Source organism: Hemiscyllium ocellatum, chromosome 33, assembly GCF_020745735.1.
Source record: "Hemiscyllium ocellatum isolate sHemOce1 chromosome 33, sHemOce1.pat.X.cur, whole genome shotgun sequence".
NCBI classification, from domain to species: domain Eukaryota; kingdom Metazoa; phylum Chordata; class Chondrichthyes; order Orectolobiformes; family Hemiscylliidae; genus Hemiscyllium; species Hemiscyllium ocellatum.
The window spans coordinates 22,855,103-22,874,787 of record NC_083433.1 but is presented as its reverse complement, the minus strand read 5'-3'; the positions used below and the strand labels follow the sequence as shown (position 1 = coordinate 22,874,787).

At 42.2% G+C, this 19,685-nt stretch overlaps 1 protein-coding gene across 1 annotated transcript in view; it reads right to left on the bottom strand.

Moving 5' to 3' along the window:
• st13 (ST13 Hsp70 interacting protein) overlaps positions 1–19,685 on the bottom strand; it is a 50,512-nt gene that overhangs the window by 23,681 nt on the left and 7,146 nt on the right. Inside the window, exons 2-7 of the mRNA XM_060849673.1 lie at positions 14,275–14,332; positions 10,274–10,346; positions 6,519–6,589; positions 3,753–3,819; positions 2,451–2,535; positions 42–152 (exon numbers count right to left, since the gene is read on the bottom strand). Coding sequence (XP_060705656.1) covers positions 42–152; positions 2,451–2,535; positions 3,753–3,819; positions 6,519–6,589; positions 10,274–10,346; positions 14,275–14,332 — 465 coding nt within the window. The remainder of the gene's footprint in view (positions 1–41; positions 153–2,450; positions 2,536–3,752; positions 3,820–6,518; positions 6,590–10,273; positions 10,347–14,274; positions 14,333–19,685) is intronic.

The following is a 19,685-nucleotide window of genomic DNA, read 5'->3' as shown; positions in this document are numbered from 1 at the left end:
CTTTAAAGTTCATTGCAATAACACCACATTCTTGTCCTCACCTGTGTGCCTTCCCCCTCCATTTGTAAGGCTGTGCCGAGTCAGGATTGATGCTGATGGCTTTGTCACAGTCCCGAATGGCTGCATTGGGTTTCTGCATTTTCACATACACACTGAAGAGAAAAAAAAAACACACTGCTTACTACAGGATAAGAAAAAACAAAGAGGTAACCTCATGCTTTTCAAAAAAGCATGAACAGGATAATATGCAGTCTGAAGCAGGAAATATTGTCTTGTGCTGTTTCACTAAATATTTAGTATCAAATTAGTGGTCTGACGGGGGGAAAGGGATACGTCGAAAAGTGTGATCCTGGAAAAGCACAGCAGGTCAGGCAGCATCCGAGGAGCAGAACAGTTGATGCTTCGGGCATAAGCCCTTCATCATGTCGACTCTCCTCATTAGATGCTCTCTGACCTGCTGTGCTTTTCCAGTATCACACTTTTCAACCCTTGTCTCTCCAGCATCCTCTTTCTCTCAGGAAAAGGTCACATGGACATATTCAGATCAAAAGGCCTCATATCCAATGGCAAATCCCTGTCAAGTGAGGTAATCCCAGCAAAGACAGCATTAGGAATATTATAACCGATCTGAGCCCCCAAGCTACAAGGTGGAATGGAAATAAATTCCAAGTCCTGATTGCTATCTAGTGACATCTACTGGGAAGAATCTATTGGGCATCAGTGAAAATAAGACCTGTGTCTGAGTTGGGGTACAGTCTCTTGCCAGTACGCTCAGCGCAGGGTCACACAGTACCATCAAGATGTTAAGAAACAGAAATTAGCTGGCGAGTTTAGAACAAGGGAGCATAATCTCAGGATAACAATTTAGGTTATTTAAGACTAATTAAGAAGAATATTTTTAACTCTTTGGAATTCTCTACCCTAGAGCATCATGGAAGCTCAAACATTGAAAAAATACGTTCAAAACAGAAATCACCTGATCAGCTTAATAGCCTACTCCTGTTCATTAATAGCATTAGAAATTATTCAGAGACCTTTTTAAATTAGAGCTGTGGAACACTCCACAAAACAAGGAGAACACATGGGTCAAAGTCTTGAACAGTATCAGGGTAGCAAACATAAGTTATTCACGGGCATATCAAGTTCATACGGTCAGTTAATATTTGTGGAATAACAGTGCATCTATTCAAATCTATCCTAACCTTGGTTATAGTTGGAAGGGGATGGGGTAATGCAAGGAAAAGAATCTGGGAATACAGGGAGCAACGATTTGTGGTCCCCATTATGCACTTAGTGGCCAGTTCACAAAAGACCAAATGTATGGGTCAATTCAATTGCGGCTAGCGCAGAGACATATTCATTACCAAAAAGCACCAATAATGGATCAGAAGAACAAATATAGGCTATATTTGTTAGGACAGCTAATAGCCCAGTGATTAGCTAGATGATGATGAAGTAGCAAAACATGTAAAAATCACCACAGCCCCAGAGCACCATAGGCTGCTCTGAGATGACTGTTGGTGAGGTTAAATGAAGGGTCATCATGCCTCATAGGAGGGGTGATGTTGAGGGAGAGGTCACGATGACCTCGACCAATATGGGAATTCAACTGGGCAAGTGGCGTCATTCTGTATCTCAAACCAGCCACCTACCGAACTGAAAATTAGAGACTCAGTCTACTAAAATTTTAATTCCTTTTCAGATGTAATCTATTACTGCACACAAGGAATAGTGGAGTAGCTGGAGAGCAAGTCAGTACTTCTAACTTTCATTTCAGATTCATTTATTCAACATTTTCCTTGAAATCTAGTAATTAATTTATAATGGCCAATAACAGCATTTCCCAACAGATTGGCATTAGGATGATGTCACCAGAAGTTTTCAGACTCATGCCAGAGAAGTGCCCAGGGACCCATCCCTTAAAAATAGGATCTCAAACATTCTTTCTCCTACTCCAGCGTGCAGTGTTTAAAGGGACACTTCAAGGATGATACTTCTCAGCATTTTATTCTAGAAATACACAAAGATATAAAGGCACAAAAAAAGGGAAATCCTATTTTACACAGACTCCCAAAACAAAAGGACATTTGTAGATAAACTCTGCCAATCGATAATGTTTCCTTACATTTGGTGAAGGGTCAACCCTAACCTGAATTCTCAATTCTGGATGTTGCACCTCTCCATTTGTTCCTGAAGTCAGAATTTATATGTTCCTTCTAAGCGTTTCAGACATTTGACTAACATTATAGTTTCGGCAACCCAGGGGCTGTGGTGTGACGATTCTAACATGCACCTCTAAAGCGAGCACAAGGAAACATCATTCCTGCCCTCTACTACGGCTTGGTGCCTTGTTCAAGTTACTGCCCTGACTGACATCTGGAATTCCTGTCTTCAAAAATTCTACTGTAAGCCACTGGCTCATTTGCAAAGCTCCATTTCAGCATTCTTACCTGGCTCGCTTCGCGTAAAGAACAGCTAGACGTGGGTTCAACTTAATGGCCTCTGTAAAGTGGCCAATGGCTTTTTCCAAGTTCCCTGTATCAAGAAACCAAAAAGCTTAGACCGAGTACAGGATTTATAAACAAAGGACTGGAAATTTCTAGGAGGGTTCCATCCCTGTAAATAAGCAACATTGATTCTATGCCTAATCTATTAGCAAAAAAACAGAGTTGTACAGCATGGTCTAACTTGTCCATTCTGACCAGATGTCCTCAATTTATCTAGTCCTATTTCCCTCTAAACCCTTCCTATTCATGTACCCATCCACATGTCTTTCAAAGGTTATAACTGTACCAGCCTCCACTACCTCTTCTGGCAGCTCATTCCATACATTCACCACCCTCTGGGCAAAAACATTATCATTTCAGTCCCTTTTAAACCTTTTCCCCCCTCACCTTAAAATCTATTTCCTTGAGTTTTGGACTCCCCTACCCTGGGGAAAAAAAAGACCTTGGCTATTCACCTTATCCACACCTGTCATGATTTTATAAACCTCTATAAGGTCACCCCTCAGCCTCCAATGCTCCAGGGAAAATAGCCCCAGCCTATTCAGCCTCTCCCTAAAACTCAAACCACCAGTCCTGGCAACATCCATATTTTCTGAACCCTTTCAAGTTTAAAAACATTTTTCCTCTTAGGGAGAATTAAGGCACGTAGCAGCTATGGATGTGAAGAATTTAAGAAATATGGACATGCTCCAGGTACAATACCACAACTTCAAGTTATACCCAATAGAAAAGGATGAATAATCTGAACTCTTTTCTTAACAAAAGAGATGGTTGACGATTGACCGAGCAGAGCTCTTTCTGATTAAGTGGACACAATGTATTTACTTGCAAAGAGGTAGTTTTTTTAAAAAAAAGCAGTAAATGATCATATTGAGCCTGCATCGTTATTTAACTAGATTGAATTGATTTGGAATTTCAACTATAATCTTCCTCCAACAGCCTTGGAATCTCTTAATACCTAAATATCTTGCCATCTCTGTCTTCATTATGTTCACTGAATGAACATCCATTGGAGTCTTTGACAAAGAAATACAAGTCATCAACTTCTGAAAGAACAAACGGAGGCCAAATTGTTTATCCTGGCATTACAAGCCTTACTTCTGGAATCTCCAGCATTTCAGAATTCTTCCTCAATCGCCAATGTCATTAGTCATTAGAGTTAAACAAAAAAAACTTTCAAGCTCTCCAAATGCTGAGCATTAACCCTTCCCTACCTCAAAAATATTTGCTTCAGTTTATACCTACCTTCACTCAATGCATTAATGGCTTCTATTTTCTTCTCATTGGCTTGATCCATTTGCTCCTCAGAAACCTAAAGCAATACAACATTGTTCAGTGGATCATCATTACCCAATATCAGGTACAACAAAGACAAAATCTACCTTATTTAAACTGACAGTTATGATTGCTACAACTGAAAGGTTACTGTCCACCTTCTAGCATGAAGAATGATCAAATAAGTGAGCCTCCAGATGGCTGTGGGAGGTCAGTGCAATCATTGTCCAAACGGGAGTGAAACTACAGACAGAAACAGTCCCAGCAATCTGACTCACCCATGGAACTACAGACAGAAACATGACAGGGTGATGCTGACTTCTTCCTGAAATCAAGAGAGAGTTCTATCTGTAGCAAGGGAAGAGAATTAGAGGCACCAAAAAAAAAGTGTGTTTGGACATTTGAGGGGGGGGGAATGGAAAATAATATTTTGAAGTACAAATACTTGACAACTGAAGGAAATATGGCCTAGCATTGCTTTATTTCAATAGATGCCTGAACCCACTGGCAGTGTATAGCAAACTCCCCAGGCACAAATCTAATTATCTTCACTATTTGTTGCACAATTATCTTCAAGAGGAAAACCAGAGATCTCCTTCAAAGCTGCACAAACCTGATAGTGAAATGGTGAGATGTCTGGGACAACACACCTAATTATTCCCATTTGGCAAGTGTATAGCCGAAAGAACTATGGTTGTACATTCATCTCATCACTCGACAACTCCTAGTTCCACATCTTCATTTTGAACAAAGAACTTAATCCTTTCCTCATTCCTTTGGCGTACATACCAAGATTTAGGGTGTAGGTTTGCTCACTGAGCTGTAGTTTTGATATTCAGACGTTTCATTACCTGGCTAGGTAACATCATCAGTGGCGACCTCCAAGTGAAGCGAAGCTGTTGTCTCCTGCTTTCTATTTATATCTTTCTCCTGGTTGGGGTTCCTGGGGTTTGTGGTGATGAGGGGTTAATAGATGGCATCTAGATCTATGTGCTTGTTTATGGCGTTGTGGTTGGAGTGCCAGGCCTCGAGGAATTCTCTGGCATGTCTTTGCTTAGCCTGTCCCAGGATAGATGTGTTGTCCCAGTCGAAATGGTGGTTTTTTTCAATCTGTGTGTGGGGCTACGAGGGAGAGAGGGTCGTGTTTTTTTGTGGCTTGCTGGTGTTCATGTATCCTGGTGGCTAACTTTCTTCATATTTGTCCTACGTAGTGTTTGTGGCAGTCCTTGCATGGAATTCTATGGATGACGTTGGTTTTGTCCATGGGTTGTACTGGGTCTTTTACGTTTGTTAGTTTTTGTTGAGAGTATTGGTGGGCTTGTGTGCTAGTAGGATTCCAAAGGGGTCTCAGTAGTCTGGCTGTCATTTCTGAAACTTCTTTGATATATGGTAAAGTGGTTAGAGTTTCTGGCTGTGTTTTGTCTGCTTGTCGTGGTCTGTTCTTGAGGAATCTGCGCACTGTATTTTTGAGTATCCGTTCTTCTTGAATATGTCGTATAGGTGGTTCTCCTCTGCTTTTCAAAGTTCGTCTGTGCTGCAGTGTGTAGTGGCTCGTTGGAATAGTGTTCTGATACAGCTTCGTTTGTATGTGTTGGGATGGTTGTTGGTGTAATTGAGTATTTGGTCAGTATTTGTCGGCTTTCTGAATACGTAGGTTTATAACTCTCCCTTGTTCTTTCTTTCTACTGTGACATCCAGAAATGCGAGTGCGCAGATTCCTCAAGAACAAACCACGACAAGCAGACAAAACACAGCCAGAAACCCTAACCACCTTACCATATATCAAAGAAGTTTCAGAAATGACAGCCAGACTACTGAGACCCTTCGGAATCCTATTAGCACACAAAACCACCAATACTCTCAACAAAAATTAACAAACTTAAAAGACCCAGTACAACCCATGGACAAAATCAAAGTCATCTATAAAATTCCATGCAAGGACTGCCACAAACACTACATAGGACAAACAGGAAAAAAGTTAGCCACCAGGATACATGAACACCAGCTAGCCACAAAAAGACACGACCCCCTCTCCCTCATAGCCCTACACACGGATGAAAAAAACATCATTTCGACTGGGACAACACATCAATCCTGGGGCAGTCTAAGCAAAGACATGCCAGAGAATTCCTCGAGGCCTGGCACTCCAACCACAATGCCATAAACAAGCACATAGATCTAGATGCCATCTATCAACCCCTCATCACCACAAACCCCAGGAACCCCATCCAGGAGAAAGATATAAATAGAAACAGGAGACAACAGCTTCGCTTCACTTGGAGGTCGCTGATGAATTTAGCTAGCCAGGTAATGAAACATCTGGATATCAAACCTACAGCTCAGTGAGCAAACCTACACCCCTAAACCTCAACCGGAGCTACAAACCTTCACATACCTTGCGAATACCAAGATTAAACTACATTAGCAAGCATTTGAAAATACACAAGTTAATCAAGGGCAGTCAGCATAGATTCATTTTAACTTTTATAAAGCACAACATGCTTTAAAGTTTTTTTTTTAAAAAAAAGAGACAGTCTACTTCCCTGCCCAATGTGCCAAAGGGTACTTGGTCCACAATGCAGAAATTGTAAAACATGCAGAATTTCTAATTACAGCCCAATAATGTTTCCCAAAAATAAGCTTACAGATTCCAAATGTGGACAGGTCATTGATGAACTCTTGCATATATTTCATTGCCTTTAAGTATGGAAAATAGACTAAAAAAATTTTGTTTACCTCAATGCTTTCATCTCCCATTTCCTGGGGTTCTTCAACATCTGGCTCAATCACACCTTCCTTATCAATCTCTGAAGAACAAACCACACACATTAATAAAAACATATCAAAAACCAAACAAGTGCAATGCGTCTTAAGAGAACTGATTCACTGTTACACTAAATTGCATCTGCCCCAATCTGCTCCATTTCAGGGCTCATAGCATACCTTCCACCACCACCTGCTCAAGGGATCGCAATAGCAACCTTTTGATTTGCAGGGGCTCCTTTTTTCAGTCTCAAACCCACTTCATTTGGGGATGCAATCACTTAATAACAATATCATTTGTATGCATGTTAATTTTTGGAGGACATGGACTCTTTTGAAGGAAAAAGAAAATTCATCAATATCTGGACTAATCATCACCAATCCATTAAACTTAATATTTTCCTTGGGGTGTGGCTTTAAATCCTGGACACCATATTTAAATTAGCGCGAGACATTAGGCATAAGCTAGCAACAATTACTTAAAAAGAAAGACATTTCCACAAACAAGAAGCCAACCCTAAATAATCTTCTAGCAGACTGAAGGCACACCAAACTATTGCATGTTTATCTCTAAATGATCACGGTAACTCAAGTAATTCATAGTATGCGAAACACTGATGCGATAACACTAACCTTTACAAAAAGAAACTGTAAATAGGTTGAAAGCCATTGGTGTTCATTACAATTACATTTACATTTTCTCCCCTATAGTAGCTCTTAAACTTGGCAGCTTTAATCAAGAGACACTGCAATAATTCAAAGAATTAATTAATTTTCCTGACCCCAAATATGAGTGTGTTCCTTTGCAAAAGGTTTACATGTGGTTTCTCCCCTTTCCAGTTCCTCCTTTACCAACCTTTGCAGTCATACTGCGCCCTTTGTAGCTCTTCTTCCCATAATTAGAGTCCTCACCTTAATTCTGCAGCCTCACCCTCCCATGCCAGGCTCACTCCTGAGTCTCAAATCCCTGTTCCACCCTTGTTTCCTCAGGCTTTGTTGATTGCTGCTACTCACCTCATTACTCCAATTACAGGTTGATCCCCTTTTGAGCCTACAAGCAGTAAGAGTCGAAGTGACACTTTTGCTCCTAATAGACTCACCATGAGGCTATTAACAACAAACACAGGAGACAGCCAATTTTTGAACAGAGGTGCAACTCACTATTTTCTTCCTGTTTATTCATTGGGGTGGCTTTTCATAGAACATAGAAAAGTACAGCACAGAACAGGCCTGTTGTGCCGAGGTTTAATCCTAATGTAAAATATAATAACTTAACCCATGCACCCCTCAACTCACTGCTCTCCATGTGCATGTCCTGCAGTCACTCAAATGTCCCTATTGACTCTGCTTCCATCACTACCATTGGCAACACATTCCACATGGGCAGCACGGTGGTACATGGTTAGCACTGCTGCCTCACAGCACCAGAGACCCGGGTTCAGTTCCCGCCTCAGGCGACTGACTGTGTGGAGTTTGCACGTTCTCCCCCTGTCTCAGTGGGTTTCCTCTCAGTCCAAAGATGAGAGAGTCAGGTGAATTGGCCATGCTAAATTGCCTGTAGTGTTAGGTAAGGGGCAAATGTAGGGGTATGGGTGGGTTGCGCTTTGGCGGGTCGGTATGGACTTGTTGGGCCGAAGGGCCTGTTTCCGCACTGTAGGTAATCTAATCTAAATCATGCATTCACAACTCTTTGCATAAAGAACCTACCTGTCATCTCCTCGATACCTTTCCCGTAATATTTTAAAACTACGATCCCTTGTACCCATCAATCCTGCCTGGGGAAAAGTCTCTGGCTATTGACTATCTATTCCACTCATTATCTTGTATACCTCGATCAGGTCGCCTCTCTTCCTCCTTCTCTCCAGAGAGAAAAGACCGAGCTTTTTCAACCTTTCTTCATAAGGCAAGCTCTCCAGTCCAGGCAGCATCCTGGTAAACCTTCTTTGCACCCTCTCCAAAGCCTCTGTATCTTTCCTATAGTAGGGTGACCAGAACTGGACAAAATATTCCAAGTATGGTCTCACCAGGGATTGTGGAGCTGTAGCTAAACTTAGTGGCTCTTAAACTTGATCCCCCTGTTATTGAAAGCCAAAACACCATATGCATTCTTAACAACCCTATCCATTTGGGTGGCAACTTTGAGGGATCTATTTACTTGCACACCCAGATCCCTCTTTTCCTCCATACTATCAAGAATCCTGTCTTCAATCCTATATTCAGCATTCGAGTTTGACCTTCCAAAATGCAGAGTGTTGTAGAGATGTACAGCATGGAAACAGATCCTTCGGTCCAACTTGTCCATGCTGACCAGATATCCCAACCCAATCTAGTCCCACCTGCCAGCACTCGGCCTATATCCCTCCAAACTCTTCCTTATTCATATACCCATCCAAATGCCTTTCAAATGTTGCATTTGTACCAGCCTGCACCATTTCCTCTGGCAGCTCATTCCATACATGTACTACCCTCTGCTCACTTCGCATTTATTCAGGTTGAACTCCATCTGCCGTTTCTCAGCCCTGCTCTGCATCCTGTCTATGTCATGCTGCAGCCTGCAATACCTTCTATACTATCGACGACACCTCTAACCTTTGTGTCATCTACAAATTTACTAACCCACCCCTCATCCAGGTTATTTATAAAAACTACAAAGAGCAGAGACCCAAGAACAGACCCTATGACCTCCAGGCAGAATACTTTCCACCTACACCCACTCTCTGCCTTCTGTCAGCCAACCAATTCTGAATCCAGATAGCCAAATCTCCCTGTGTCCCATACTTCCTGACTTCATGAATGAGCCTACCATGGGGAACCTTATCAAATGCCTTGCTGAAGTCCATATACACAACATCCACTGACCGACCTTCGTCAAGTTGTCTTGTCACCACCGCAAAAAACTCAGTAAGATTTGAGAGGCATGACCTGCCCCTCACAAAGCCATGCTGATTGCCTTTAATCACGTTTTGCTTTGCCAAATAGTTATAATTCCTATCCCTCAGAATTCTTTCCAAAACTTTGCTGACCAAAGATGTAAGACTGACTGGTCTGTAATTGCCAGGGATTTCCCTATTACCCTTCTTGAAAAGAGGAACAACATTCGCCTCCTTCCAACCCTCTGTACGACTCCCGTGGAGAGGGAGGGGGCAATGAGCTTTGCCAGCGGCTTAGCAACCTCCTTTCTCGCTTCCTGGAGCGGCCTAGGGTAAATCTGGTCTGGCCCTGGGGACTTCTCAATCTTACTGTTTTCCAAAATTTCCAGGACATCAACTTCATCGATCTTGATCTGGTCACACCTGTATCCCAGCTCCTCAAAGTTCTCATTCACAACAAGGTCCCTTTCCTTCGAGAAAACTGAAGCAAAATACTCATTTAGGGCTTCCCCTATCTGATCAGACTCCACACACAAGTTCCCTACGCTATCCCTGATCGGCCCTACCTTCTCCCTGATCCTTCTCTTATTCCTCATGTATGAGGACAGCCCCATAAGATGATTTTCCTGGGCAATTTCAGGGATGAACCTACCTGCCTGCTAACCCTATGTATTTTGAGCACTATTCTTTATCACATTCACTTCTGCAAGACAGTAGATATCCAGACAATGCAAGTCCCAAATAACATTTTCTGTGAAATTAGATTGTTACTTTTTCTCCACTTGTTCTTTTAAAACAAATGCATTACCAGAAGTTTTATTTTAACAACTATGATAGTTATCAATTCTCTGCACTCACCCAGTTCGCTCTCTTCGCTCTCAGAAGATGGCTCTGGAGATGGAGCCGGTGCCTTCTCTTCTGTGTTTGCTTTCTAAAAGAAATGCAAATTATATTAGTTTTACTCAGCCAACACTGCAGATACACACACGCACATCTAGGAAACCTATGACACACTTGACTTGAGGAATAGAATGTCTGACTTTAGGCACCAATACCAGCTACTTCACAGATTTAGTGCAGAGTAAAGCAGACACAATGGAAGATCTTGGAGCACATTGCTGGCTTCCCTACCTCCGAACTAGAAGCTGAGTCTGAGTCCCATTCCTTTGGGATGGCTACCAAGCCACTGAGGTCAAAGGCAATTAGAGATCAGCACGTTGCGGGTATTATCAGCAATGCACACATCATAAAACAGCTATGTAGCAAGATTAGTAATATTCAAGCATCAATCACATTGGACAAGGAGTCACAGGTAGGCCAGAACAGATAAGGATGGCAGATTTCCTTCCATTAGTGAACCAGATGGGTTTTTACACTGATAATAACAATGATTGAACTAAGACTCACTCTCAATTCTAGGTTTATTAATAGAATTTAAATTCCACTATAGTGGTATTTGAACCCTATCCCAGGCCTTTAGATTACTTGATTAGTGATATTACAACTGTGCCAACAGTCCCCTCAGTGAAGCCCAAATAACTTTCAATATGTAAATGTATCTGAAAAGGAATATAAGTATGGAGAAAAAGTGGGAGAGTGCACAGACTTTTCAATGATACAGACAACAGGCAAATAACCACTTTCGGTGCTGTTATAATAACCACGATGCGTCAGGATTAAACTCATTATCCCTAGAAAATCCTACCTGTTACTTGTGAGTTTTGCACAGACATACAAAAATCATTTGGAGCACCAGCTGTTATTCAAACAATGCACAAGAAACAGATATAAAAGAATGCAAAATATCAGACAAAAAAAAGGCAACTGATCCATTAAGCCTCGGCTATAGGACAGCTATTTTGATCTTGATGACGTCAGATCCATTGTTTGACCAGCCACCAGTTTATCAACTAATTTAGGTTGCTCCTCCACATTGGGGAGACTGGGCACCTCCTAGCAGAGCGCTTTAGGGAACGTCTCCGGGACACCACACTAATCAACCACACCGCCCCATGGCCCAACATTTCAACTCCCCCTCCCACTCTGCTGAGGACATGGAGGTCTTGGGCCTCCTTCACCACCAGATGCCTGGGGAAAGAACGTCTCATCTTCTGCCTTGGAACACTTCAACCCCAGGGCATCAATGTGGACGTCAACAGTTTCCTCATTTCCCCCTCCTCCACCTCACCCTAGTTCCAAACTTCCAGCTCAGCACTGTCCCCATGACTTGTCCTACCTGCCTATCTCCTTTTCCGCCTATCCACTCCACCCTCTCCTCCCTGACCTATCACCTTCATCCCCATCCCCACTCACCTATTGTACTCTATGCTACGTTCTCCCCACCCTCACCCTCCTCTAGCTCATCTCTCCACGCTTCAGGCTCACTGCCTTTATTCCTGATGAACGGCTTTTGCCCGAAACATCGATTTCGCTGCAACTTGGATGCTGCCTGAACTGCTGTGCTCTTTCAGCACCACTAATCCAGAATCTGGTTTCCAGCATCTGCAGTCATTGTTTTACCTGTACAATTTACATGCCTATTCTCTCCTTCCTCTTAAAACAATGTTAAATGTTGTGTGTCAGGGCTATTTTATAAGCAATTTCTGTATTCTGTGCAGGAGGCTGGGAAGGAGAAGCTCCAGACACCAGAAAACAGTGGACAGGAATCAATAGAGCCCACGGCATTGGAGGTAGCATTTTAGCATGGACAGAGGTTTAGTCAACTAAAAGAAGATAGGGTGTGTAGATAAAGGGGGCCTTTTTAGTATAGCAATCTGTAACCAGTGGAGTACCTCAGCAATCAATGCAGAGACCACAATTATTTATAGACTACATTAATGACCTGGATAAGGAATGCAAATGTAGGATTGACGAGTTTGTAAATGCCAAAGAGAGGTGGGAAGGCAAGTGTTGAGGATGACAGAGTTCATGGAGGAATTTAGACAGGTTAAGTGAGAGAGCAAAAACTTTGCAGATAAATATAGTGCGTGAAAATGGAAGGTTTTGCACTTTAGCAAAAAGAACTTATGAAGTTGAAGGCATGTACTGCACCTTTAAGAGAGACTGAATGCTGTTTTGCACGGAGAGCTTACAAGCGCCTGTCATATGACTAGGAGAAAGTGAGGGCTTCAGATGTCGGAGATCAGAGTCGAGAGTGGGGCACTGGGAAAGCACAGCAGGCCAGACAGCATCCGAGGAGTTGGAGAATTGATGTTTTGGGCAAGAGCCCTTCATCAGGAATTGAATTGAACTAAAACCCAATCAAGTTTGAGCTTATTGATTTTGCCAACATCAAACCAATATGATGATCTGACATTGGGAGTATATAAAAGAAAGCAGGCACTTTGAAAGTCAGGCAGAAAACCTGCCATCGAGAGCGAGTCAGAGCCCCAAAAGATTGAAACACTCTATCAAAGATACCTTTTAATACGAAACATCTTCACGGTAAAATGGCGACCTCCCAGGGAAGTCTTCAGCCAAAAGAAGAAAGATACAGACAATGACAGCCGCTGTATGGTTTTGAAATTAATTTTATCTAATTTTAACAAAAGTTTTATTGGAACAGTATATTGTTATGGAGTTGGAGGCAGATAATAAGCAGTTAAGAGAAAGGGGGGACTTTGTGAATAGTTGTTGCTTAATGTTCAGTTTGAGAGTTCAGAATAAATTGATATTATTTTTGTTAAATAGTAGATTGTGGGAGTTTTCTGTCACTCATTTTAACAGATTAAAAGGAGATGAGCTTTTCTGGGTGTTCAGTTTAATTAACAGAGTTGCAAAAGAATAGAGGGGATGCATTTTATTTAAATAGAGATAAAGACTACAGAAAACTGCAGAACCAGAGGGATTTGGGGATCCGCATGCACGAATCACGAGAAGTTAGTATTCAACAGCAGAAGATAATAGGGAAGCCAAATGATATAAATGGCCTTTATTTCAAAGGACCTGGAGTTAAAAAACAAGGGAAATTTTGTTAAAACTATACAAGGTACTAGTCATACCACATCTGGAATAATGAAAAAAAAGTTTCTATCCTCCCAGCTAAGAGAACATGTACTAGCACTGGAAGTAGCCCAGAGAAAGTTTATTTAGTTGAGGACGTTCAGCCTGTACTCATTGGAGTTAATGAGAAGTGACCTTATGGATATAAATAAAATTCTTAGGGGGCTTGACAGGGTAGATTTGGACAAGTTATTCCCCTTATGAGTGTGTCTAGGACCAGAGGGCATCATCCTGATGAAGGGCTCCAGCCTGAAACCTCGATTTTCCTGCTCCTTGGATGCTGCCTGATCTGCTGTGCTTTTCCAGCAGCAAACTCTCAACTCTGATCTCCAGACCTTACTGTCTTCTAGCCATTATCGCAGAATCAGGGGTTACCAAATTAAGACAAAAATAAGGAAGAATTTCTTCTCCAAGAGGATAGTGAATCAGTGGCATTCAGTACTGCAGAGAGCTGATACGTTTGGGTCATTAAAGACTATTCAAGACTGACATAGGTAGGCTTTTGATCATTAAGGGAATCAAGGAGTATAAGGAAAAGGGAAAAAAGTTGAGGATTATCAAATCAGATATGATCCAACTGAAGGTGGAGCAGAATCAAATCAACAAGATGGTCTACTTATGCTCCTGTCTCTTCTGGAATCAACCCAAAGATCCATCCAGCTTATCCTTGAACATCACTAAATCAATACTCTCCATCAACCAAACACCATGTGACGTTTGAGATAGACAAAAACAAAGTGACCGTTAAGAGGAATGAGAGGATGGAAAAGAACTTAGGGAAATTCTTATTGGAGAATTACACCCAGATAGGCTCAACAGACACTGACGATAGCACAGTATTTAATAAAATGGCATACCTTTGGTGACTCTGAAAATTTCGGGTGTTCTGCTGCTGGTGGGATGACTGCTCCCATACTGTAAGAAAAAGCAGAGCTGTAATTTTAGAAAATCTAATAGCTACCAAACTATTAGTCATAGACAGTTGAGTCACTACAGAGCAAACATTTGAATAAGTGTAATGATCCTTATCTTTCCAAAGTGCATCAAGGACTCAAGAGCAAGACAGGGCTTATTAGTATGTTGTCAGCGACACCAGGTTCCATGAGCACAGGGAGTGGAGGACAGGAGGGTAAAAACAATGACTGCAGATGCTGGAAACCAGATTCTGGATTAGTAGTGCTGGAAGAGCACAGCAGTTCAGGCAGCATCCAAAGTGCAGTGAAATCGACGTTTCGGGCAAAAGCCCTTCATCAGGAATAAAGGCAGAGAGCCTGAAGTGTGGAGAGATAAGCTAGAGGAGGGTGGGGGTGGGGAGAAAGTAACAGAGTACAATAGGTGAGTCAGGGAGGGGATGAAGGTGATAGGTCAGGGAAGAAAGGGTGGAGTGGATAGGTGGAAAAGAAGATAGGCAGGTAGGACAAGTCTGGACAAGTCATGGGGACAGTGCTGAGCTGGAAGTTTGGAACTAGGGTGAGGTGGGGGAGGGGGAAAATGAGGAAACTGTTGAAGTGTTCCGAGACGGAAGATGAGGCGTTCTTACTCCAGGCATCTGGTGGTGAGGGAGCGGCAGTGAAAGAGGCCCAGGACCTCCATGTCCTCGGCAGAGTGGGAGGGGAAGTTGAAATGTTGGGCCACGGGGCGGTGTGGTTGATTGGTGTGGGTGCCCTGGAGATGTTCCCTAAAGCACTCTGCTAGGAAGCGCCCAGTCTCCCCAATGTAGAGGAGACCGCATCGGGAGCAATGGATACAATAAATGATATTAGTGGATGTGCAGGTAAAACTTTGATGCACATGGAAGGCTCCTTTAAGCCTTGGATAGAGGTGAGGGAGGTGGTGTGGGCGCAGGTTTTACAGTTCTTGCGGTGGCAGGGGAAGGTGCCAGAATGAGAGGGTGGGTTGTAGGGGGGCGTGGACCTGACCAGGTAGTCACAGAGGGAATGGTCTTTGCAGAAGGCGGAAAGGGGTGGGAAGGGAAATATATCCCTGGGTGGTGGGGTCCGTTCGGAGGTGGCAGAAATGTCGGCAGATGATTTGGTTTATGCGAAGGTTGGTAGGGTGGAAGGTAAGCACCAGGGGCGTTCTGTCCTTGTTATGGTTGGAGGGGTGGGGTCTGAGGACGGAGGTCCGGGACGTGGACAAGATGCGTTGGAGGGCATCTTTAACCACGTGGGAAGGGAAATTGCGATCTCTAAAGAAGGAGGCCATCTGGTGTGTACTGTGGTGGAACTGGTCCTCCTGGGAGCAGATACGGCGGAGGAATTGGGAATACGGGATGGCATTTTTGCAAAAGGTAGGGTGGGAAGAGGTGTAATCCAGGTAGCTGAGAGAGTCGGTGGGTTTATTAAAAAAAAGTCAGTGTCAAGTCGGTCGCCATTAATGGAGATGGAGGTGTCCAGGAAGGGGAGGGAGGTGTCAGAGATGGTCCAGGTAAATTTAAGGTCAGGGTGGAGCGCCGATGCAGTCATTAATGTAGCGGAGGAAGACAGGCAGAATGTAAATGAAAGATATTTCATATGCCAAAGGACCAGGCTGCTTTTTATTTCCATAATTTCAAAGGGCCTGGTACTTGTAATGTCAGGCAATTTGTCTCAGCTCTGAAGCCATTGTTTCTAATCCTCTAATATCGGGGAAATGAGTGGCAAGGAAGACCTGAAGAAGCTTCTGGGCAATTTATGTAAGTTGTGCGCATGGGCAAATACATGGCAGATGCAGTTTAACATGGATAAATGTTTGTTTTCATACCAAAGTGGAAAACCTGAATTGCAAAGTATTGTTTAAATGGTGATAGCTTGTGAAAGGTTGACACACATTAGGGATCTGGGTGCCTTTCAATACGGGTCATTGAAAGCAAGTAAGGAGGAGCAAACAGAAGACAGGTGGCCTTCACTATGAGAGAGCTTGGATACAGGGGCAAAGAAATCTTTTTGCAACTTTGGTGTGACCATACCTGGAGTGCCATGTGCAGTTTTGCTCTTTTTAATAAAGAGAAGATATTCTTGCCATAGGGGGAACACAGTGAAGATTCAGAGCAATTTCTGGTGTTTCAGGTTTGTAGTAAGACAAGGAATTGGTTGACAGGGCACATATTCACTGAGTTTAGATGAGAGAACACATAAAAATGTATAGATCAGTCAGGATTTTAAACAGAATGGATGCAGCGAAGATGTTTCCCCTGTCCAGAACAAGAGACATCATCTGAAGATGTATGGTAGACCATTTCAATCCGAGTGGAAAAGAAATTTCTTCACTCAGTAGTGATGGCATGGAATTCATTACCACAGAAGGCAATGGAAGCAAATGCACTGAATATATTTAAACTCAGGCAAAGACAAAATTCCAGAAAATGATATGGGGAGAGAGCGTGCAGGAATACAGCATTAAGACAATGATCACACTGAGTGACAGACTGAGTGTAATGGGCTGCATAGATTAGTCCTGCTCCTATTTTATGTTTCTATGAATGAGTCGTCGCAACCTCCAAAGAATGTAGATCCCAGTCCCGAATGCACACTCCCTTCATGATCAGCTGCAAGCTTATTTTGAGAGAAAACAATGTCACTAGTTAAGTCATTTGGAATGGTTTATTGCTGCACCTTAAAACAGATAAATTACAACAATTTGCATTTACATAGAGACTTTATGCAATTGAACATTCCAAGATGGTCAAAGAAATGTTAATTAGTCAAAATTGTAACTCCAACCTTGATCGTTACAACATTTAAAAGGCATCTAGATGGATATATGAATAGGAAAGTCTGACAGAGATATGGGCCAAATACCAGCAAATGGGACTACGTCAGATTGGGATGTCTGGTCAACGTACACAAGTTGGACGGAAGGGTCTGTTTCCATGTTGTATGACTATGTAAGCATATGGGGAGATGACCAAAGAAGCAGGTTTTAAGAATCATCCTAAAAGGCAAGAGGTGGAGACACTAAAGCAGAGAATTTGAGAGTTCAGGCTGTACAGCAGAGATGACCAATGGAAGGATAAAAGAAATTAGGAATGCACTAGAGCCAAAATTAAAGAAAGTGTGTTCTGGATAGATATGGGCGTGAGAGACTACACAGATAAACCACGGAGGAATTCAAAACAAGGATACTTTTTATTTTAAAAAAAAGCTTTGAGGAACTGTAGGACTGTGAACCAGTATGATTCAGCAATCAGAGAACGATGGGTGAATGAGTCTTGGTGCAAACTAGGACGGTGGGCAGAATTCTGCACACGTTCAAACTTACAGAGGGTGAGGGGGGGAGATGACCAAGACAGCACTGAAATAGACAAGTTCCAGGTGATAAAAATACTGAAGGATTCTTCAGCAATGAGCTGAGGCAGAAGCAAATAAATGGAGAATTAGAGGAAAGATAAAATGTTTCTAGTAGATCCATAATTGTTTGATCAATGCAAAACTAGTCTTTGGCTGCAAAGATGCAGAATTGTGCAAAACCAATTCAGATGTAAAGACCACAAAGACTCAGAGGTACAGCACGGAAACAGGCACGTCGGTCCAACTCGTCCACGCCAATCTGGTATCCTAAATTCATCTAGTGCCATTTGCCAGCATGGGGCCCATATCCCTCTAAATCCTTCCTATTCATATACCCACCCAGATGCCTTTTCAATGCTGTAATTGTAACAGCCTCCACTGCTTCCTCTAGCAGCTCATTCCATACATGCACCAACTTTTTAATTTTTGATTTGTGGACCACAACTGAAAAAATACTGATTTGAATCTACTGTGGAAAGAGAATGGCTGCAGTTTTTTAAAATCATGTTTATTGGAACTGTTTGCAGCTCAAGGTATATGAGAAACTATCACTGTTTGGAGACACTGAAATCAAGACAAATTAGCACTTGTTTATGTCGAGTGTGATTTTATCTATGACACTGGTTTGACTGGCTTTTCCATTTACCAGTTAGTGTGGGTACAAGGGAGTCCACCTTAATACCAGTGTTTGATTTGGCCCCTGACCAGGTGATGAGGTTGAGACAGTAAGCAGTGTAGATGAGATATCTTAACCTCTGAAAGGAAAGCATCAAGTTATAGCCTGCTGTCCCTGTTGAGAGAGATGCACAATTCTTGCTGTTCTCACCATATATTTTTCCTTTAATTGCTTGTTTTGCATACCTCTGTCAAAGGAAAGAAAAATAAAGCCTTCAAAAGGTAATGAAAGGATCAATTCTCAGATTAAATGGGAATATCTCTCTGGACATTAATATTATATTAAAGAGTTAGATTGTAAAACTGAACATTCTGGAAGTGGGTAGGGGCGACACTGTCTCATAGTTAGCATGCAGGAATGTGGATGACTATCCAGTGTAATTCAGACTTCATTTAGATAGTCATTTGCTTCTACTCCCCCTGCTATTACCAAATTAAACTATCATTCAGAAATGCTTTCTAGCCATCCCCTGAAGATATGTCACACATGCATTGTCTTGGGGAATCACCGAGTCAGGAAATCGCTTGCATAACAATTCCCCAGGATTAGGGCACTTAAATCATCTCGAGGATGTACCTGAGGGAGTGGGGTGTCTGGAGTGACATGTGACTATCGGGGAAGCGGCCAGAGTATCTGTAAGCATGGCCAACTAACCTGTACAAAGGAGGTCACCTTGAACTGTTTGCAGAAGTTGGTGTGTGAGAGAACTTAAATTGTATCATGTGTGTGACACCTCAAGAAAAGAACCTAACAACAGGAAGACTGAGCATTGATGCAAAGAATCTTGTATTGTCAAAGAATGAAAAGGGATCAAAGGAAACTGGAAGATGTTGAACTAAAACTCATTGAATTCTGTACTCCAAAAATATGTATTACTAAATTGTATTATCCCTGCTTTTTGCCCCCACTCAAAATCTGTGTGTGTCTTTGTGAGTATTAAAGAAGGGGTAAAGTTATACAATTTTAATAATTCATTTTTTGGGTCAGACAATTTGTTCATTATAATGTTTCTTTATGCTTAAATACACAAACCTGGTGGCACATATACCAATCTGAATAGACAGGTGGAATTGGGCAATTCAGTGGTACTCAAATTTTCTCACATTTCTGATGACTCTTGAGAGTAGCAGAGCAGTACAGTGCAGCAGTGGGTCATAACTGGAAAATTTTTATTCCCTTCTCCCCAGACAAGAGAATGAGCTGATTCCAGTCTGCTCAACAATGGGATCGCAACTCACTTGGAAAGGTACCCTCTAAAAGTAAACTTTTTCTGTTTGAAGCTGATATAGCAGCACCATTATGTGCAACCAAACCACAGAGGAAC